Source organism: Oncorhynchus mykiss, chromosome 9 (assembly GCF_013265735.2).
Source record: "Oncorhynchus mykiss isolate Arlee chromosome 9, USDA_OmykA_1.1, whole genome shotgun sequence".
Lineage (NCBI taxonomy): Eukaryota > Metazoa > Chordata > Actinopteri > Salmoniformes > Salmonidae > Oncorhynchus > Oncorhynchus mykiss.
In genome coordinates this window covers 77,154,823-77,176,661 of record NC_048573.1, presented here as the reverse complement: position 1 = coordinate 77,176,661, position 21,839 = coordinate 77,154,823, and the positions used below count along the sequence as shown (strand labels likewise).

The window sequence follows — 21,839 nt, the reverse complement described above, 5'->3', positions numbered from 1 at the left end:
TATTATTCTTGATGACGAGGAGGGTAGTAGTCATGGTGGACAGTATTATTCTTGATGACGAGGGTAGTAGTCATGGTGGACAGTATTATTCTTGATGACGAGGAGGGTAGTAGTCATGGTGGACAGTATTATTCTTGATGACGAGGGTAGTAGTCATGGTGGACAGTATTATTCTTGATGACGAGGAGGGTAGTAGTCATGGTGGACAGTATTATTCTTGATGACGAGGGTAGTAGTCATGGTGGACAGTATTATTCTTGATGACGAGGAGGGTAGTAGTCATGGTGGACAGTATTATTCTTGATGACGAGGGTAGTAGTCATGGTGGACAGTATTATTCTTGATGACGAGGGTAGTAGTCATGGTGGACAGTATTATTCTTGATGACGAGGAGGGTAGTAGTCATGGTGGACAGTATTATTCTTGATGACGAGGGTAGTAGTCATGGTGGACAGTATTATTCTTGATGACGAGGAGGGTAGTAGTCATGGTGGACAGTATTATTCTTGATGACGAGGAGGGTAGTAGTCATGGTGGACAGTATTATTCATGATGACGAGGGTAGTAGTCATGGTGGACAGTGTTATTCTTGATGAGGAGGGTAGTAGAGGCATGGTGGACAGTATTATTCTTGATGACGAGGGTAGTAGTCATGGTGGACAGTATTATTCTTGATGACGAGGGTAGTAGTCATGGTGGACAGTATTATTCATGATGACGAGGGTAGTAGTCATGGTGGACAGTGTTATTCTTGATGAGGAGGGTAGTAGTCATGGTGGACAGTATTATTCTTGATGACGAGGAGGGTAGTAGTCATGGTGGACAGTATTATTCTTGATGACGAGGAGGGTAGTAGTCATGGTGGACAGTATTATTCTTGATGACGAGGGTAGAAGTCATGGTGGACAGTATTATTCTTGATGACGAGGGTAGAAGTCATGGTGGACAGTATTATTCTTGATGACGAGGAGGGTAGTAGTCATGGTGGACAGTATTATTCTTGATGACGAGGGTAGTAGTCATGGTGGACAGTATTATTCTTGATGACGAGGGTAGTAGTCATGGTGGACAGTATTATTCTTGATGACGAGGAGGGTAGTAGTCATGGTGGACAGTATTATTCTTGATGACGAGGGTAGTAGTCATGGTGGACAGTATTATTCTTGATGACGAGGAGGGTAGTAGTCATGGTGGACAGTATTATTCTTGATGACGAGGGTAGTAGTCATGGTGGACAGTATTATTCTTGATGACGAGGGTAGTAGTCATGGTGGACAGTATTATTCTTGATGACGAGGGTAGTAGTCATGGTGGACAGTATTATTCTTGATGACGAGGGTAGTAGTCATGGTGGACAGTATTATTCTTGATGACGAGGGTAGTAGTCATGGTGGACAGTATTATTCTTGATGACGAGGGTAGTAGTCATGGTGGACAGTATTATTCTTGATGACGAGGAGGGTAGTAGTCATGGTGGACAGTATTATTCTTGATGACGAGGAGGGTAGTAGTCATGGTGGACAGTATTATTCTTGATGACGAGGAGGGTAGTAGTCATGGTGGACAGTATTATTCTTGATGACGAGGAGGGTAGTAGTCATGGTGGACAGTATTATTCTTGATGACGAGGGTAGTAGTCATGGTGGACAGTATTATTCTTGATGACGAGGAGGGTAGTAGTCATGGTGGACAGTATTATTCTTGATGACGAGGAGGGTAGTAGTCATGGTGGACAGTATTATTCTTGATGACGAGGAGGGTAGTAGTCATGGTGGACAGTATTATTCTTGATGACGAGGAGGGTAGTAGTCATGGTGGACAGTATTATTCTTGATGACGAGGGTAGTAGTCATGGTGGACAGTATTATTCTTGATGACGAGGGTAGTAGTCATGGTGGACAGTATTATTCTTGATGACGAGGGTAGTAGGCATCTTTCCCTTTTAAACAATTAATTTCTATTCGGGTTGATTAGAGGAACGAATCCATGCAGTTTGGTGGTATAAATAAACACAAATCTGCTGCTGATGGAGCTCATGAGCTGGACCTGTCTGAGCTGGACCTGTCTGAGCTGGACCTGTCTGAGCTGGACCTCTCTGAGCTGGACCTCTCTGAGCTGGACCTCTCTGAGCTGGACCTGTCTGAGCTGGACCTCTCTGAGCTGGATCTGTCTGAGCTGGACCTCTCTGAGCTGGACCTCTCTGAGCTGGACCTCTCTGAGCTGGGCCTCTCTGAGCTGGGCCTCTCTGAGCTGGACCTGTCTGAGCTGGACCTGTCTGAGCTGGATCTGTCTGAGCTGGACCTCTCTGAGCTGGGCCTCTCTGAGCTGGGCCTCTCTGAGCTGGGCCTCTCTGAGCTGGGCCTCTCTGAGCTGGACCTGTCTGAGCTGGACCTCTCTGAGCTGGACCTCTCTGAGCTGGACCTCTCTGAGCTGGGCCTCTGAGCTGGATCTGTCTGAGCTGGACCTGTCTGAGCTGGACCTGTCTGAGCTGGATCTGTCTGAGCTGGGCCTCTCTGAGCTGGACCTCTCTGAGCTGGGCCTCTCTGAGCTGGACCTCTCTGAGCTGGGCCTCTCTGAGCTGGGCCTCTCTGAGCTGGATCTGTCTGAGCTGCTCCTCTCTGAGCTGGACCTGTCTGAACTGGACCTCTCTGAGCTGGGCCTCTCTGAGCTGGGCCTCTCTGAGCTGGGCCTCTCTGAGCTGGATCTGTCTGAGCTGGACCTGTCTGAGCTGGACCTGTCTGAGCTGAATCTGTCTGAGCTGGACCTCTCTGAGCTGGACCTCTCTGAGCTGGACCTCTCTGAGCTGGGCCTCTCTGAGCTGGGCCTCTCTGAGCTGGATCTGTCTGAGCTGCTCCTCTCTGTGCTGGACCTGTCTGAGCTGGACCTCTCTGAGCTGGATCTGTCTGAGCTGGACCTCTCTGAGATGGATCTCTCTGAGCTGGACCTCTCTGAGGTGGATCTCTCTGAGCTGGACCTGTATGAGCTGGACCTGTCTGAGCTGGACCTCTCTGAGCTGGACCTGTCTGAGCTGGACCTGTCTGAGCTGGACCTGTCTGAGCTGGACCTCTCTGAGCTGGACCTCTCTGAGCTGGACCTCTCTGAGCTGGATTTGTCTGAGCTGGATCTGTCTGAGCTGGACCTCTCTGAGCTGGACCTCTCTGAGCTGGACCTCTCTGAGCTGGATTTGTCTGAGCTGGATCTGTCTGAGCTGGACCCCTCTGAGCTGGATCTGTAGGCAGCTGAGCTAAACTGAGCTAAACTGGGATTCTACCACCCCACTATCAGTTAGGGGGGAAACTAATAACAAACCTGTTTTTGCTTTGTCATTATGGGGTATTGTGTGTACATTAATCCATTTGATAATAAGACTCTAACGTAACAAAATGTGGAAAAAGTAAATGGGCATGACTACTTTCTGAATACAACGTACATAATTCATGTCTCAATGCTTATTAATCCTACCTCCTCCCCTTCATCTACACTAATTGAAGTGGATTTAACAGGTGAACATCTGGCTAAAGTCTAGGTATGACCTTTTGGCCTCAGGATAAGCTCATTACACAAGTGTGGTTCACTGAATCTCCTCTGTAACACGAACCTGGGTCATTGAGACTGTGTTGTTCCCACTGAGCTAAAAGACCCACCTGCGCAGCATGAGTTTGGGGTTCTTGGCGACGTACTGCTGCACCAGGTCTCCCAGTAAGGTCTTCATGACATCGGTGAAGTACTCCAGCTTGTCGTGCAGGGCCATGGTTAGGAGAGACGCCACGTAGCCACGGTCACGCTGGGAGAAGTTCTGCTGGGCCTCCAGCGTGTGGATGAACTGGAAGAGAAGGAGAATAGATTGCTTTAAAGTCCAATGTGTCTTCTGCTTTATCCCCTCTGAGAGCCTGGAACAGCTGGTAGCCATATTACGACCCCCCCTGGAGAGGTAGCCATATTACGACCCCCCTGGAGAGGTAGCCATATTACGATGCCCCTGGAGAGGTAGCCATATTACGACCCCCCTGGAGAGGTAGCCATATTACGATGCCCCTGGAGAGGTAGCCATATTACGATGCCCCTGGAGAGGAAGCCATATTACGACCCCCCTGGAGAGGTAGCCATATTACGATGCCCCTGGAGAGGAAGCCATATTACGACCCCCCTGGAGAGGTAGCCATATTACGATGCCCCTGGAGAGGTAGCCATATTACGATGCCCCTGGAGAGGTAGCCATATTACGATGCCCCTGGAGAGGTAGCCATATTACGATGCCCCTGGAGAGGAAGCCATATTACGACCCCCCTGGAGAGGTAGCAATATTACGATGCCCCTGGAGAGGTAGCCATATTACGATGCCCCTGGAGAGGAAGCCATATTACGACCCCCCTGGAGAGGTAGCAATATTACGATGCCCCTGGAGAGGTAGCCATATTACGATGCCCCTGGAGAGGAAGCCATATTACGATGCCCCTGGAGAGGTAGCAATATTACGATGCCCCTGGAGAGGTAGCCATATTACGATGCCCCTGGAGAGGTAGCCATATTACGACCCCCCTGGAGAGGTAGCAATATTACGATGCCCCTGGAGAGGTAGCCATATTACGATGCCCCTGGAGAGGAAGCCATATTACGACCCCCCTGGAGAGGTAGCAATATTACGATGCCCCTGGAGAGGTAGCCATATTACGATGCCCCTGGAGAGGAAGCCATATTACGATGCCCCTGGAGAGGTAGCCATATTACGATGCCCCTGGAGAGGTAGCCATATTACGATGCCCCTGGAGAGGTAGCCATATTACGATGCCCCTGGAGAGGTAGCCATATTACGATGCCCCTGGAGAGGTAGCCATATTACGATGCCCCTGGAGAGGTAGCCATATTACGATGCCCCTGGAGAGGTAGCCATATTACGATGCCCTTGGAGAGGTAGCCATATTACGATGCCCCTGGAGAGGTAGCCATATTACGATGCCCCTGGAGAGGAAGCCATATTACGACCCCCCTGGAGAGGTAGCAATATTACGACGCCCCTGGAGAGGTAGCCATATTACGATGCCCCTGGAGAGGAAGCCATATTACGACCCCCCTGGAGAGGTAGCAATATTACGATGCCCCTGGAGAGGTAGCCATATTACGATGCCCCTGGAGAGGAAGCCATATTACGATGCCCCTGGAGAGGTAGCAATATTACGATGCCCCTGGAGAGGTAGCCATATTACGATGCCCCTGGAGAGGTAGCAATATTACGATGCCCCTGGAGAGGTAGCCATATTACGATGCCCCTGGAGAGGAAGCCATATTACGACCCCCCTGGAGAGGTAGCAATATTACGATGCCCCTGGAGAGGTAGCCATATTACGATGCCCCTGGAGAGGAAGCCATATTACGATGCCCCTGGAGAGGTAGCAATATTACGATGCCCCTGGAGAGGTAGCCATATTACGATGCCCCTGGAGAGGTAGCCATATTACGATGCCCCTGGAGAGGTAGCCATATTACGATGCCCCTGGAGAGGTAGCCATATTACGATGCCCCTGGAGAGGTAGCCATATTACGATGCCCCTGGAGAGGTAGCCATATTACGATGCCCCTGGAGAGAAAGCCATATTACGATGCCCCTGGAGAGGTAGCCATATTACGATGCCCCTGGAGAGGTAGCCATATTACGACCCCCCTGGAGAGGTAGCCATATTACGATGCCCCTGGAGAGGTAGCCATATTACGATGCCCCTGGAGAGGTAGCCATATTACGACGCCCCTGGAGAGGTAGCCATATTATGGCCCTATGTTCAAGGTAGTTAAGTACCTTACTCAAGGGCGCAATGGCAGGGGCCGGCATCTAGAATTTGATACCAGCAAACCAATGGTTGCCAGCTCACTTCCTACCAGATTTGTCTGGACAAACCGACACTGTCCGTCTGCCTGCACTTCCATCTGTCCGTCTGTTCGTCTATATGTCCAACCATTTACTCACCCTGATAAGGAACAGTCTGTTGTTGAGGAGGTTGTTGAGTTGTCCCAGGCCCTGTTCCACCGTCCGTCTGCGGGACTCTGGCAGGTCCAGGTTCTGACTCAGGGGCGCCCCCCTCTGGCCGGGGAAGAACACGCGCTCTGCATACGTCTTATAGTCCAGGAGAGGAATACCTGGTCCACCCACATCACTACTCAGATCCATCATCTCTGTCATCAGATCTGGGGAGGAGAGAGGAGGAGAGGAGAGGAGGAGAGAGGAGGAGAGGAGAGGAGGAGAGAGGAGGAGAGGAGGGGGGGAGAGGAGAAGAGGAGGGGAGGGGAGGAGGAGAGGAGTAGAGAGGAGGGGAGAGGAGGAGAGAGGAGGAGAGGAGAGGAGGGGAGAAAAGGAGGGGAGGGGAGAGGAGGGGAGAAGAGGAGGGGAGAAGAGGAGGAGAGGGGAGGGGAGAGGAGGGGAGAAGAGGAGGGGAGAAGAGGAGGAGAGGGGAGGGGAGAGGAGGGGAGGGGAGGAGGAGAGGAGAGGAGGGGAGGAGGGGAGAAGAGGAGGGGAGAAGAGGGGAGAAGAGGAGGGGAGGGGAGAAGGAGAGGAGGGGAGAAGAGGAGGGTAGAGGAGGGGAGAAGGAGAGGAGGGGAGAAGGAGAGAAGGGGAGAAGAGGAGGGGAGAAGGAGAGGAGGGGAGAAGGAGAGAAGGGGAGAAGAGGAGGGGAGAAGGAGACGAGGGGAGAAGAGACGGGGAGAAGAGACGGGGAGAGGAGAAGAGGAGGGGAGAAGAGGAGGGGAGAGGAGGGGAGAAGGAGAGGAGGGGAGAAGAGAAGAGGAGGGGAGAAGGGGAGAAGGAGAGGAGGGGAGAAGAGGCGGGGAGAGGAGAAGGGGAGGGGAGAAGAGGAGGGGAGAAGAGGATGGGAGGGGAGAGGAGAAGAAGGGAGAAGAGGAGGGGAGGAGGAGAGGAGGGGTGAGAAAAGGAGGGGAGAAGAGAAGTGGAAGAGAGGATTGTAGAGGAGGGGACAGGAGGAGGATAAATTAATCCTGTCTTTATGAAGGCTCAGGAGCTGTGTCAATGCGTCCAAAATGGCAACCTATCCCCTAAAGAACAATCCCCTATGTAAAGAACTATCCCCTATGTAAAGAACAATCCCCTATGTAAAGAACTAGCCCCTATGTAAAGAACTATCCCCTATGTAAAGAACTATCCCCTAAATAACTATCCCCTATGTGAAGAACTATCCACTATGTGAAGAACTATCCCCTATGTAAAGAACTATCCCCTATGTAAAGCACTATCCCCTATGTAAAGAACTATCCCCTATGTAAAGAACTATCCCCTATGTAAAGAACAGTCCCCTAAAGAACTATCCCCTATGTAAAGAACAATCCCCTAAAGAACTATCCCCTATGTAAAGAACTATCCCCTATGTAAAGAATTATCCCCTATGTAAAGAATTATCCCCTATGTAAAGAACTATCCCCTAAAGAACTATCCCCTATGTAAAGAACAATCCCCTATGTAAAGAACAGTCCCCTAAAGAACTATCCCATATGTAAAGAACTATCCCCTAAATAACTATCCCCTATGTAAAGAACAATCCCCTAAAGAACAATCCCTTAAATAACTATCCCCTATGTAAAGAACTATCCCCTAAAGAACTATCCCCTAAAGAACTATCCCCTAAAGAACTATCCCCTAAAGAACTATCCCCTATGTAAAGAACTATCCCCTAAAGAACTATCCCCTAAAGAACTATCCCCTAAAGAACTATCCCCTAAATAACTATCCCCTATGTAAAGAACTATCCCCTATGTAAAGAACTATCCCCTAAAGAACTATCCCCTATGTAAAGAACAATCCCCTAAAGAACTATCCCCTATGCAAAGAACAATCCCCTAAGAACTATCCCCTAAAGAACTATCCCCTAAAGAACTATCCCCTAAAGAACTATCCCCTAAAGAACTATCCCCTATGTAAAGAACTATCCCCTATGTAAAGAACTATCCCCTAAAGAAATATCCCCTAAAGAACTATCCCCTAAAGAACTATCCCCTAACGAACTATCCCCTAAAGAACTATCCCCTATGTAAAGAACTATCCCCTATGTAAAGAACTATCCCCTATGTAAAGAACTATCCCCTAAAGAACTATCCCCTATGTAAAGAACTATCCCCTAAAGAACTATCCCCTAAAGAACTATCCCCTAAAGAACTATCCCCTATGTAAAGAACAATTCCCTAAAGAACTATCCCCTATGTAAAGAACAACCCCTAAATAACTATCCCCTAAGGAACTACCCCCTATGTAAAGAACAATCCCCTAAAGAACTATCCCCTATGCAAAGAACAATCCCCTAAGAACTATCCCCTAAAGAACTATCCCCTAAAGAACTATCCCCTATGTAAAGAACTATCCCCTAAAGAACTATCCCCTATGTAAAGAACAATCCCCTAAAGAACTATCCCCTATGCAAAGAACAATCCCCTAAGAACTATCCCCTAAAGAACTATCCCCTAAAGAACTATCCCCTATGTAAAGAACTATCCCCTATGTAAAGAACTATCCCCTAAAGAACTATCCCCTAAAGAACTATCCCCTAAAGAACTATCCCCTATGTAAAGAACTATCCCCTATGTAAATAACTATCCCCTAAAGAACTATCCCCTATGTAAAGAACTATTCCCTAAAGAACTATCCCCTATGTAAAGAACAACCCCTAAAGAACTATCCCCTAAGGAACTATCCCCTATGTAAAGAACAATCCCCTAAAGAACTATCCCCTATGCAAAGAACAATCCCCTAAGAACTATCCCCTAAAGCACTATCCCCTATGTAAAGAACTATCCCCCATGTAAAGAACTATCCCCCATGTAAAGAACTATCCCCTATGTAAAGAACAATCCTCTATGTAAAGAACTATCCCCTAAAGAACTATCCCCTATGTAAAGAACTATCCCCTATGTAAAGAACTATCCTCTATGTAAAGAACTATCCCCTAAAGAACTATCCCCTATGTAAAGCACTATCCCCTACGTAAAGAACTATCCCCTAAAGAACTAGCCCCTATGTAAAGCACTATCCCCTATGTAAAGAACTATCCCTATGTAAAGAACTATCTCCTATGTAAAGAACTATCCTCTATGTAAAGCACTATCCCCTATGTAAAGAACTATCCCCTATGTAAAGAACTATCCTCTATGTAAAGAACTATCCCCTATGTAAAGAACTATCCCCTATGTAAAGAACTATCCTCTATGAAAAGAACTATCCCCTAAATAACTATCCCCTATGTAAAGCACTATCCCCTATGTAAAGCACTCATTTTGAACAGAGTTCCATTGGCCCTTGCCAAAAGTAGGGCACTATATAGGGCATAGGGTACCATTTCAGACAAAGTCTCTATTGAACTAAACAGGCTGATAGGAGTATTTACCTGTGAACTCCTTCCTGCACTGGTCTCCCACATTGATCTCCAGAGTCTCCAGCTGAACCAGAACCTTCTTGTAGTCTCTCAGAGCCTGTTTGCTCTTCCTCCTGCACACAGACACACACAGTACCTCACCTGGGATTCACTGCAACTGCTATCAATCAGGTAATCAATCATCTACTATCAATCAATCAGGTAATCAATCATCAACTATCAATCAATCAGTTAATCAATCATCTACTATCAATCAATCAGGTAATCAATCATCAACTATCAATCAATCAGATAATCAATCATCAACTATCAATCAATCAGGTAATCAATCATCTACTATCAATCAATCAGGTAATCAATCATCAACTATCAATCAATCAGGTAATCAATCATCAACTATCAATCAATCAGGTAATCAATAATTTATTATCAATCAATCAGGTAATCAATCATCTACTATCAATCAATTAGTTACTCAATCAACCAATCAATCAAATAAAACATTAATTAATGTATATAGATCAGTGAGTGAGTGTTAGAGTGTGTGTGTGTGAGTGAGTGTGTGTGTGTTAGTGTGTGTGTGTGTGTGTGCTATTGTGTGTGTGTTAGTGTGGGTGTGTTAGTGTAGGTGTATGTTTGTGTGTGTGTGTGTTAGTGTGTGTGTATTAGTGTGTGTGTGTTAATGTGTGTGTGTGTGTGTGTGTGTGTGTGTGTGTGTGTGTGTGTATTAGTGTGTGTGTGTGTGTGTGTGTGTGTTAGTGTGTGTGTGTGTTAGTGTGTGTTTGTGTGTTAGTGTGTGTGTGTGTTAGTGTGTGTGTGTGTTAGTGTGTGTTAGTGTGTGTGTTAGTGTGTGTTAGTGTGTGTGTTAGTGTGTGTGTTAGTGTGTGTGTTAGTGTGTGTGTTAGTGTGCGTGTTAGTGTGTGTGTTAGTGTGCGTGTTAGTGTGTGTGTGTGTGTGTGTGTCAGTGTGTGTTAGTGTGTTACTGACCTGTACATGAGGATGATGACCAGCACCACTAGGACCACCACAGCAGCCCCTGCAGCCAGACCCACCTGGGCAGCCAGAGGGACAGGTGAGAGGCCTTCTGTATCATACTGCACTGTACCCAGGTCTACATTCAGCTTCCCCATTACCACCTAGAGAGAGGGAGAGAGAGGGGAGAGGGAAAGAGGGTGAAAGAGTGGGGAGAGAGAGAGGGAGAGGAGGGGAGAGAGGGAGGGAGAGGAGGGGAGAGAGAGAGGGAGAGAGATATGGAGGGAGATGAGGGGAGAGAGAGAGGGAGAGAGATACAGAGGGAGAAGAGAGGAGAGAGAGAGGGAGAGAGATATGGAGGGAGAGGAGGGGAGAGAGAGAGATACGGAGGGAGAGAGATACGAGGGAGAGGAGGGGAGAGAGAAAATGAGAGAGATACGAGGGAGAGGAGGGGAGAGAGAGAGGGAGAGAGATATTGAGGGAGAGAGATACGGAGGGAGAGGAGGGGAGAGAGAAAATGAGAGAGATACGAGGGAGAGGAGGGGAGAGAGAGAGGGAGAGAGATACGGAGGGAGAGAGATACGGAGGGAGAGGAGGGGAGAGAGATACGGAGGGAGAGAGATACGGAGGGAGAGGAGAGAGAGAGGGAGAGAGATACGGAGGGAGAGGAGGGGAGAGAGAAAATGAGAGATACGAGGGAGAGGAGGGGAGAGAGAGGGAGAGAGATATGGAGGGAGAGGAGGGGAGAGAGAAAATGAGAGAGATACGGAGGAAGAGGAGGGGAGAGAGAGAGGGAGAGAGATTCGGAGGGAGAGAGAGAGAGGGAGAGAGATTCGGAGGGAGAGGAGGGGAGAGAGGGACAGAGATACGGAGGGAGAGGAGAGGAGAGAGGGACAGAGATACGGAGGGAGAGAAGGGGAGAGAGGGACAGAGATACGGAGAGAGAGGAGGGGAGAGAGGGACAGAGGGAGAGGAGGGGAGAGAGGGACAGAGGGAGAGGAAGGGAGAGAGGGACAGAGGGAGGTGGGAGAGGAGGGGAGAGAGGGACAGAGATATGGAGGGAGAGGAGGGGAGAGAGGGACAGAGGGAGAGGAGGGGAGAGAGGGACAGAGGGAGGTGGGAGAGGAGGGGAGAGAGGGACAGAGGGAGAGGAGGGGAGAGAGGGACAGAGATACGGAGGGAGAGGAGGGGAGAGAGGGACAGAGGGAGGAGGAGGGGAGAGAGGGACAGAGATACGGAGGGAGGAGGAGGGGAGAGAGGGACAGAGGGAGAGGAGGGGAGAGAGGGACAGAGATACGGAGGGAGGAGGAGGGGAGAGGGACAGAGGGAGAGGAGGGGAGAGAGGGACAGAGATACGGAGGGAGGAGGAGGAGAGAGAGGGACAGATACATGTAAACATCCTCAATCATTAAATAACTGCATCATCTCATTCCAGTTCCTGGTGTGGAGATGGTTGAGGAACACAGTGATGTCGTTCTGTCAGGATATACCAACTCAAAGAATAAGGTACAGTATTGACCGTGTGTGTGTGAGTGTGTGAGTGTGTGTGTGTGTGTGTGTGTACAAACCCTCAGGCTGGGCAGTTGGTTGCTCCCTAGACTGTCTGGTTGTTTCTCAGGTGGTTCACAGTACAGGTGAGTGCTGTCTAGAGTCTTGACCTCACACTCCTGGTCACCTAACCTGGCTACCACTTCATCACGAGTCATGGCACGCGTCAGGTCCTTACCCTGGGACGGACAGACAGCCATTAGTCATCAGAGGTCAAAGGTCCTTGACTGGACCAACACATACACAGGTCAGTCAGTCATCATGTAATATGATTGTATTTTATACAGATTCACCTCTAACAGGACAGGTTACCGTATCGGTCAGATTCACCTCTAACAGGTTACCGTGTCGGTCAGATTCACCTCTAACAGGTTACCGTGTCGGTCAGATTCACCTCTAACAGGACAGGTTACCGTGTCGGTCAGATTCATCTCTAACAGGTTACCGTATCGGTCAGATTCACTTCTAACAGGACAGGTTACCGTGTCGGTCAGATTCACCTCTAACAGGTTACCGTGTCGGTCAGATCCACCTCTAACAGGTTACCGTGTCGGTCAGATTCACCTCTAACAGGTTACCGTGTCGGTCAGATTCACCTCTAACAGGACAGGTTACCGTGTCGGTCAGATTCATCTCTAACAGGTTACCGTATCGGTCAGATTCATCTCTAACAGGTTACCGTGTCGGTCAGATTCACCTCTAACAGGACAGGTTACCGTGTCGGTCAGATTCATCTCTAACAGGTTACCGTATCGGTCAGATTCACCTCTAACAGGACAGGTTACCGTATCGGTCAGATTCACCTCTAACAGGTTACCGTATCGGTCAGATTCACCTCTAACAGGACAGGTTACCGTGTCGGTCAGATTCATCTCTAACAGGTTACCGTGTCGGTCAGATTCACCTCTAACAGGACAGGTTACCGTGTCGGTCAGATTCACCTCTAACAGGTTACCGTATCGGTCAGATTCACTTCTAACAGGACAGGTTACCGTGTCGGTCAGATTCACCTCTAACAGGTTACCATGTCGGTCAGATTCACCTCTAACAGGTTACCGTGTCGGTCAGATTCACCTCTAACAGGTTACCGTGTCGGTCAGATTCACCTCTAACAGGTTACCGTATCGGTCAGATTCACCTCTAACAGGACAGGTTACCGTGTCGGTCAGATTCATCTCTAACAGGACAGGTTACCGTTTCGGTCAGATCCACCTCTAACAGGTTACCGTGTCGGTCAGATTCACCTCTAACAGGTTACCGTGTCGGTCAGATTCACCTCTAACAGGACAGGTTACCGTGTCGGTCAGATTCACCTCTAACAGGACAGGTTACCGTGTCGGTCAGATCCACCTCTAACAGGTTACCGTGTCGGTCAGATTCATCTCTAACAGGTTACCGTGTCGGTCAGATTCACCTCTAACAGGTTACCGTGTCGGTCAGATTCACCTCTAACAGGTTACCGTATCGGTCAGATTCACCTCTAACAGGTTACCGTATCGGTCAGATTCACCTCTAACAGGTTACCGTGTCGGTCAGATTCACCTCTAACAGGTTACCGTGTCGGTCAGATTCACCTCTAACAGGTTACCGTGTCGGTCAGATTCACTTCTAACAGGTTACCGTGTCGGTCAGATTCACCTCTAACAGGACAGGTTACCGTGTCGGTCAGATTCACCTCTAACAGGTTACCGTGTCGGTCAGATTCATCTCTAACAGGTTACCGTGTCGGTCAGATTCATCTCTAACAGGTTACCGTGTCGGTCAGATTCACCTCTAACAGGTTACCGTGTCGGTCAGATTCACCTCTAACAGGTTACCGTATCGGTCAGATTCACCTCTAACAGGACAGGTTACCGTGTCGGTCAGATTCATCTCTAACAGGACAGGTTACCGTTTCGGTCAGATCCACCTCTAACAGGTTACCGTGTCGGTCAGATTCACCTCTAACAGGTTACCGTGTCGGTCAGATTCACCTCTAACAGGACAGGTTACCGTGTCGGTCAGATCCACCTCTAACAGGTTACCGTGTCGGTCAGATTCATCTCTAACAGGTTACCGTGTCGGTCAGATTCACCTCTAACAGGTTACCGTGTCGGTCAGATTCACCTCTAACAGGTTACCGTATCGGTCAGATTCACCTCTAACAGGTTACCGTATCGGTCAGATTCACCTCTAACAGGTTACCGTGTCGGTCAGATTCACCTCTAACAGGTTACCGTGTCGGTCAGATTCACCTCTAACAGGTTACCGTGTCGGTCAGATTCACTTCTAACAGGTTACCGTGTCGGTCAGATTCACCTCTAACAGGTTACCGTGTCGGTCAGATTCACCTCTAACAGGTTACCGTGTCGGTCAGATTCATCTCTAACAGGTTACCGTGTCGGTCAGATTCATCTCTAACAGGTTACCGTGTCGGTCAGATTCACCTCTAACAGGTTACCGTGTCGGTCAGATTCACCTCTAACAGGTTACCGTATCGGTCAGATTCACCTCTAACAGGTTACCGTATCGGTCAGATTCACCTCTAACAGGTTACCATGTCGGTCAGATTCACCTCTAACAGGTTACCGTGTCGGTCAGATTCACCTCTAACAGGTTACCGTGTCGGTCAGATTCACCTCTAACAGGTTACCGTATCGGTCAGATTCACCTCTAACAGGACAGGTTACCGTGTCGGTCAGATTCATCTCTAACAGGACAGGTTACCGTTTCGGTCAGATCCACCTCTAACAGGTTACCGTGTCGGTCAGATTCACCTCTAACAGGTTACCGTGTCGGTCAGATTCACCTCTAACAGGACAGGTTACCGTGTCGGTCAGATTCACCTCTAACAGGACAGGTTACCGTGTCGGTCAGATCCACCTCTAACAGGTTACCGTGTCGGTCAGATTCATCTCTAACAGGTTACCGTGTCGGTCAGATTCACCTCTAACAGGTTACCGTGTCGGTCAGATTCACCTCTAACAGGTTACCGTATCGGTCAGATTCACCTCTAACAGGTTACCGTATCGGTCAGATTCACCTCTAACAGGTTACCGTGTCGGTCAGATTCACCTCTAACAGGTTACCGTGTCGGTCAGATTCACCTCTAACAGGTTACCGTGTCGGTCAGATTCACCTCTAACAGGTTACCGTGTCGGTCAGATTCACCTCTAACAGGACAGGTTACCGTGTCGGTCAGATTCACCTCTAACAGGTTACCGTGTCGGTCAGATTCATCTCTAACAGGTTACCGTGTCGGTCAGATTCACCTCTAACAGGACAGGTTCCCGTGTCGGTCAGATTCACCTCTAACAGGACAGGTTACCGTGTCGGTCAGATCCACCTCTAACAGGTTACCGTGTCGGTCAGATTCATCTCTAACAGGTTACCGTGTCGGTCAGATTCACCTCTAACAGGTTACCGTGTCGGTCAGATTCACCTGTAACAGGTTACCGTATCGGTCAGATTCACCTCTAACAGGTTACCGTATCGGTCAGATTCACCTCTAACAGGTTACCGTGTCGGTCAGATTCATCACTAACAGGTTACCGTGTCGGTCAGATTCACCTCTAACAGGTTACCGTATCGGTCAGATTCACCTCTAACAGGTTACCGTATCGGTCAGATTCACCTCTAACAGGTTACCGTATCGGTCAGATTCACCTCTAACAGGTTACCGTGTCAGTCAGATTCACCTCTAACAGATTACCGTGTCAGTCAGATTCACCTCTAACAGGACAGGTTACCGTGTCGGTCAGATTCATCTCTAACAGATTACCGTGTCGGTCAGATTCACCTCTAACAGATTACCGTGTCGGTCAGATTCACCTCTAACAGGACAGGTTACCGTATCGGTCAGATTCACCTCTAACAGGACAGGTTACCGTGTCAGTCAGATTCACCTCTAACAGGTTACCGTATCGGTCAGATTCATCTCTAACAGGTTACCGTATCGGTCAGATTCACCTCTAACAGGTTACCGTATCGGTCAGATTCACCTCTAACAGGTTACCGTGTCGGTCAGATTCACCTCTAACAGGTTACCGTGTCGGTCAGATTCACCTCTAACAGGTTACCGTGTCGGTCAGATCCACCTCTAACAGGTTACCGTGTCGGTCAGATTCACCTCTAACAGGTTACCGTATCGGTCAGATTCACCTCTAACAGGTTACCGTGTCGGTCAGATTCATCTCTAACAGGTTACCGCATCGGTCAGATTCACCTCTAACAGGTTACCGTATCGGTCAGATTCACCTCTAACAGGACAGGTTACCGTGTCGGTCAGATTAATCTCTAACAGGTTACCGTGTCGGTCAGATTCACCTCTAACAGGTTACCGTGTCGGTCAGATTCACCTCTAACAGGACAGGTTACCGTGTCGGTCAGATTCACCTCTAACAGGACAGGTTACCGTGTCGGTCAGATTCACCTCTAACAGGACAGGTTACCGTGTCGGTCAGATCCACCTCTAACAGGTTACCGTGTCGGTCAGATTCATCTCTAACAGGTTACCGTGTCGGTCAGATTCACCTCTAACAGGTTACCGTGTCGGTCAGATTCACCTCTAACAGGTTACCGTATCGGTCAGATTCACCTCTAACAGGTTACCATATCGGTCAGATTCACCTCTAACAGGTTACCGTGTCGGTCAGATTCATCTCTAACAGGTTACCGTGTCGGTCAGATTCACCTCTAACAGGTTACCGTATCAGTCAGATTCACCTCTAACAGGTTACCGTATCGGTCAGATTCACCTCTAACAGGTTACCGTATCGGTCAGATTCACCTCTAACAGGTTACCGTGTCGGTCAGATTCATGTCTAACAGGTTACCGTGTCGGTCAGATTCACCTCCAACAGGTTACCGTATCGGTCAGATTCACCTCTAACAGGTTACCGTATCGGTCAGATTCACCTCTAACAGGTTACCGTGTCGGTCAGATTCACCTCTAACAGGTTACCGTGTCGGTCAGATTCACCTCTAACAGGTTACCGTGTCGGTCAGATTCACCTCTAACAGGTTACCGTGTCGGTCAGATTCACCTCTAACAGGACAGGTTACCGTGTCGGTCAGATTCACCTCTAACAGGTTACCGTGTCGGTCAGATTCATCTCTAACAGGTTACCGTGTCGGTCAGATTCACCTCTAACAGGACAGGTTCCCGTGTCGGTCAGATTCACCTCTAACAGGACAGGTTACCGTGTCGGTCAGATTCACCTCTAAAAGGACAGGTTACCGTGTCGGTCAGATTCACTTCTAACAGGTTACCGTGTCGGTCAGATTCACCTCTAACAGGACAGGTTACCGTGTCGGTCAGATTCACCTCTAACAGGTTACCGTGTCGGTCAGATTCATCTCTAACAGGTTACCGTGTCGGTCAGATTCATCTCTAACAGGTTACCGTGTCGGTCAGATTCACCTCTAACAGGTTACCGTGTCGGTCAGATTCACCTCTAACAGGTTACCGTATCGGTCAGATTCACCTCTAACAGGTTACCGTATCGGTCAGATTCACCTCTAACAGGTTACCATGTCGGTCAGATTCACCTCTAACAGGTTACCGTGTCGGTCAGATTCACCTCTAACAGGTTACCGTGTCGGTCAGATTCACCTCTAACAGGTTACCGTATCGGTCAGATTCACCTCTAACAGGACAGGTTACCGTGTCGGTCAGATTCATCTCTAACAGGACAGGTTACCGTTTCGGTCAGATCCACCTCTAACAGGTTACCGTGTCGGTCAGATTCACCTCTAACAGGTTACCGTGTCGGTCAGATTCACCTCTAACAGGACAGGTTACCGTGTCGGTCAGATTCACCTCTAACAGGACAGGTTACCGTGTCGGTCAGATCCACCTCTAACAGGTTACCGTGTCGGTCAGATTCATCTCTAACAGGTTACCGTGTCGGTCAGATTCACCTCTAACAGGTTACCGTGTCGGTCAGATTCACCTCTAACAGGTTACCGTATCGGTCAGATTCACCTCTAACAGGTTACCGTATCGGTCAGATTCACCTCTAACAGGTTACCGTGTCGGTCAGATTCACCTCTAACAGGTTACCGTGTCGGTCAGATTCACCTCTAACAGGTTACCGTGTCGGTCAGATTCACCTCTAACAGGTTACCGTGTCGGTCAGATTCACCTCTAACAGGACAGGTTACCGTGTCGGTCAGATTCACCTCTAACAGGTTACCGTGTCGGTCAGATTCATCTCTAACAGGTTACCGTGTCGGTCAGATTCACCTCTAACAGGACAGGTTCCCGTGTCGGTCAGATTCACCTCTAACAGGACAGGTTACCGTGTCGGTCAGATCCACCTCTAACAGGTTACCGTGTCGGTCAGATTCATCTCTAACAGGTTACCGTGTCGGTCAGATTCACCTCTAACAGGTTACCGTGTCGGTCAGATTCACCTGTAACAGGTTACCGTATCGGTCAGATTCACCTCTAACAGGTTACCGTATCGGTCAGATTCACCTCTAACAGGTTACCGTGTCGGTCAGATTCATCACTAACAGGTTACCGTGTCGGTCAGATTCACCTCTAACAGGTTACCGTATCGGTCAGATTCACCTCTAACAGGTTACCGTATCGGTCAGATTCACCTCTAACAGGTTACCGTATCGGTCAGATTCACCTCTAACAGGTTACCGTGTCAGTCAGATTCACCTCTAACAGATTACCGTGTCAGTCAGATTCACCTCTAACAGGACAGGTTACCGTGTCGGTCAGATTCATCTCTAACAGATTACCGTGTCGGTCAGATTCACCTCTAACAGATTACCGTGTCGGTCAGATTCACCTCTAACAGGACAGGTTACCGTATCGGTCAGATTCACCTCTAACAGGACAGGTTACCGTGTCAGTCAGATTCACCTCTAACAGGTTACCGTATCGGTCAGATTCATCTCTAACAGGTTACCGTATCGGTCAGATTCACCTCTAACAGGTTACCGTATCGGTCAGATTCACCTCTAACAGGTTACCGTGTCGGTCAGATTCACCTCTAACAGGTTACCGTGTCGGTCAGATTCACCTCTAACAGGTTACCGTGTCGGTCAGATCCACCTCTAACAGGTTACCGTGTCGGTCAGATTCACCTCTAACAGGTTACCGTATCGGTCAGATTCACCTCTAACAGGTTACCGTGTCGGTCAGATTCATCTCTAACAGGTTACCGCATCGGTCAGATTCACCTCTAACAGGTTACCGTATCGGTCAGATTCACCTCTAACAGGACAGGTTACCGTGTCGGTCAGATTAATCTCTAACAGGTTACCGTGTCGGTCAGATTCACCTCTAACAGGTTACCGTGTCGGTCAGATTCACCTCTAACAGGACAGGTTACCGTGTCGGTCAGATTCACCTCTAACAGGACAGGTTACCGTGTCGGTCAGATTCACCTCTAACAGGACAGGTTACCGTGTCGGTCAGATCCACCTCTAACAGGTTACCGTGTCGGTCAGATTCATCTCTAACAGGTTACCGTGTCGGTCAGATTCACCTCTAACAGGTTACCGTGTCGGTCAGATTCACCTCTAACAGGTTACCGTATCGGTCAGATTCACCTCTAACAGGTTACCATATCGGTCAGATTCACCTCTAACAGGTTACCGTGTCGGTCAGATTCATCTCTAACAGGTTACCGTGTCGGTCAGATTCACCTCTAACAGGTTACCGTATCAGTCAGATTCACCTCTAACAGGTTACCGTATCGGTCAGATTCACCTCTAACAGGTTACCGTATCGGTCAGATTCACCTCTAACAGGTTACCGTGTCGGTCAGATTCATGTCTAACAGGTTACCGTGTCGGTCAGATTCACCTCCAACAGGTTACCGTATCGGTCAGATTCACCTCTAACAGGTTACCGTATCGGTCAGATTCACCTCTAACAGGTTACCGTGTCGGTCAGATTCACCTCTAACAGGTTACCGTGTCGGTCAGATTCACCTCTAACAGGTTACCGTGTCGGTCAGATTCACCTCTAACAGGTTACCGTGTCGGTCAGATTCACCTCTAACAGGACAGGTTACCGTGTCGGTCAGATTCACCTCTAACAGGTTACCGTGTCGGTCAGATTCATCTCTAACAGGTTACCGTGTCGGTCAGATTCACCTCTAACAGGACAGGTTCCCGTGTCGGTCAGATTCACCTCTAACAGGACAGGTTACCGTGTCGGTCAGATTCACCTCTAAAAGGACAGGTTACCGTGTCGGTCAGATCCACCTCTAACAGGTTACCGTGTCGGTCAGATTCATCTCTAACAGGTTACCGTGTCGGTCAGATTCACCTGTAACAGGTTACCGTATCGGTCAGATTCACCTCTAACAGGTTACCGTATCGATCAGATTCACCTCTAACAGGTTACCGTATCGGTCAGATTCACCTCTAACAGGTTACCGTATCGGTCAGATTCACCTCTAACAGGTTACCGTATCGGTCAGATTCACCTCTAACATGTTACCGTATCGGTCAGATTCACCTCTAACAGGTTACCGTGTCGGTCAGATTCATCTCTAACAGGTTACCGTATCGGTCAGATTCATCTCTAACAGGTTACCGTGTCGGTCAGATTCACCTCTAACAGGTTACCGTGTCAGTCAGATTCACCTCTAACAGATTACCGTGTCAGTCAGATTCACCTCCAACAGGACAGGTTACCGTGTCGGTCAGATTCATCTCTAACAGATTACCGTGTCGGTCAGACTCACCTCTAACAGATTACCGTGTCGGTCAGATTCACCTCTAACAGGACAGGTTACCGTATCGGTCAGATTCACCTCTAACAGGACAGGTTACCGTGTCAGTCAGATTCACCTCTAACAGGTTACCGTATCGGTCAGATTCATCTCTAACAGGTTACCGTATCGGTCAGATTCACCTCTAACAGGTTACCGTATCGGTCAGATTCACCTCTAACAGGTTACCGTGTCGGTCAGATTCACCTCTAACAGGTTACCGTGTCGGTCAGATTCACCTCTAACAGGTTAACGTGTCGGTCAGATTCACCTCTAACAGGTTACCGTATCGGTCAGATTCACCTCTAACATGTTACCGTATCGGTCAGATTCACCTCTAACAGGTTACCGTGTCGGTCAGATTCATCTCTAACAGGTTACCGTATCGGTCAGATTCATCTCTAACAGGTTACCGTGTCGGTCAGATTCACCTCTAACAGGTTACCGTGTCAGTCAGATTCACCTCTAACAGATTACCGTGTCAGTCAGATTCACCTCTAACAGGACAGGTTACCGTGTCGGTCAGATTCATCTCTAACAGATTACCGTGTCGGTCAGACTCACCTCTAACAGATTACCGTGTCGGTCAGATTCACCTCTAACAGGACAGGTTACCGTATCGGTCAGATTCACCTCTAACAGGACAGGTTACCGTGTCAGTCAGATTCACCTCTAACAGGTTACCGTATCGGTCAGATTCATCTCTAACAGGTTACCGTATCGGTCAGATTCACCTCTAACAGGTTACCGTATCGGTCAGATTCACCTCTAACAGGTTACCGTGTCGGTCAGATTCACCTCTAACAGGTTACCGTGTCGGTCAGATTCACCTCTAACAGGTTAACGTGTCGGTCAGATCCACCTCTAACAGGTTACCGTGTCGGTCAGATCCACCTCTAACAGGTTACCGTGTCGGTCAGATTCACCTCTAACAGGTTACCGTGTCAGTCAGATTCACCTCTAACAGATTACCGTGTCAGTCAGATTCACCTCTAACAGGACAGGTTACCGTGTCGGTCAGATTCATCCCTAACAGATTACCGTGTCGGTCAGACTCACCTCTAACAGATTACCGTGTCGGTCAGATTCACCTCTAACAGGACAGGTTACCGTATCGGTCAGATTCACCTCTAACAGGACAGGTTACCGTGTCAGTCAGATTCACCTCTAACAGGTTACCGTATCGGTCAGATTCATCTCTAACAGGTTACCGTATCGGTCAGATTCACCTCTA

General features: G+C 48.7%; 1 protein-coding gene across 7 annotated transcripts in view; it reads right to left on the bottom strand.

The window, feature by feature from the left end:
• The window catches only part of plxnb3 (plexin B3), a 308,336-nt gene that overhangs the window by 31,543 nt on the left and 254,954 nt on the right, over positions 1-21,839 (bottom strand). For all 7 annotated transcript variants that reach the window (XR_005053403.1, XR_005053402.1, XR_005053404.1 and 4 more), the window contains exons 21-25: positions 11,903-12,061; positions 10,350-10,498; positions 9,375-9,475; positions 5,960-6,177; positions 3,645-3,823 (exon numbers count right to left, since the gene is read on the bottom strand). Coding sequence is in view for 2 of the 7 variants with exons in the window: in XM_036989101.1 (XP_036844996.1) it covers positions 3,645-3,823; positions 5,960-6,177; positions 9,375-9,475; positions 10,350-10,498; positions 11,903-12,061 (806 nt within the window). In the remaining 5 variants the exon portion in view is untranslated. The remainder of the gene's footprint in view (positions 1-3,644; positions 3,824-5,959; positions 6,178-9,374; positions 9,476-10,349; positions 10,499-11,902; positions 12,062-21,839) is intronic.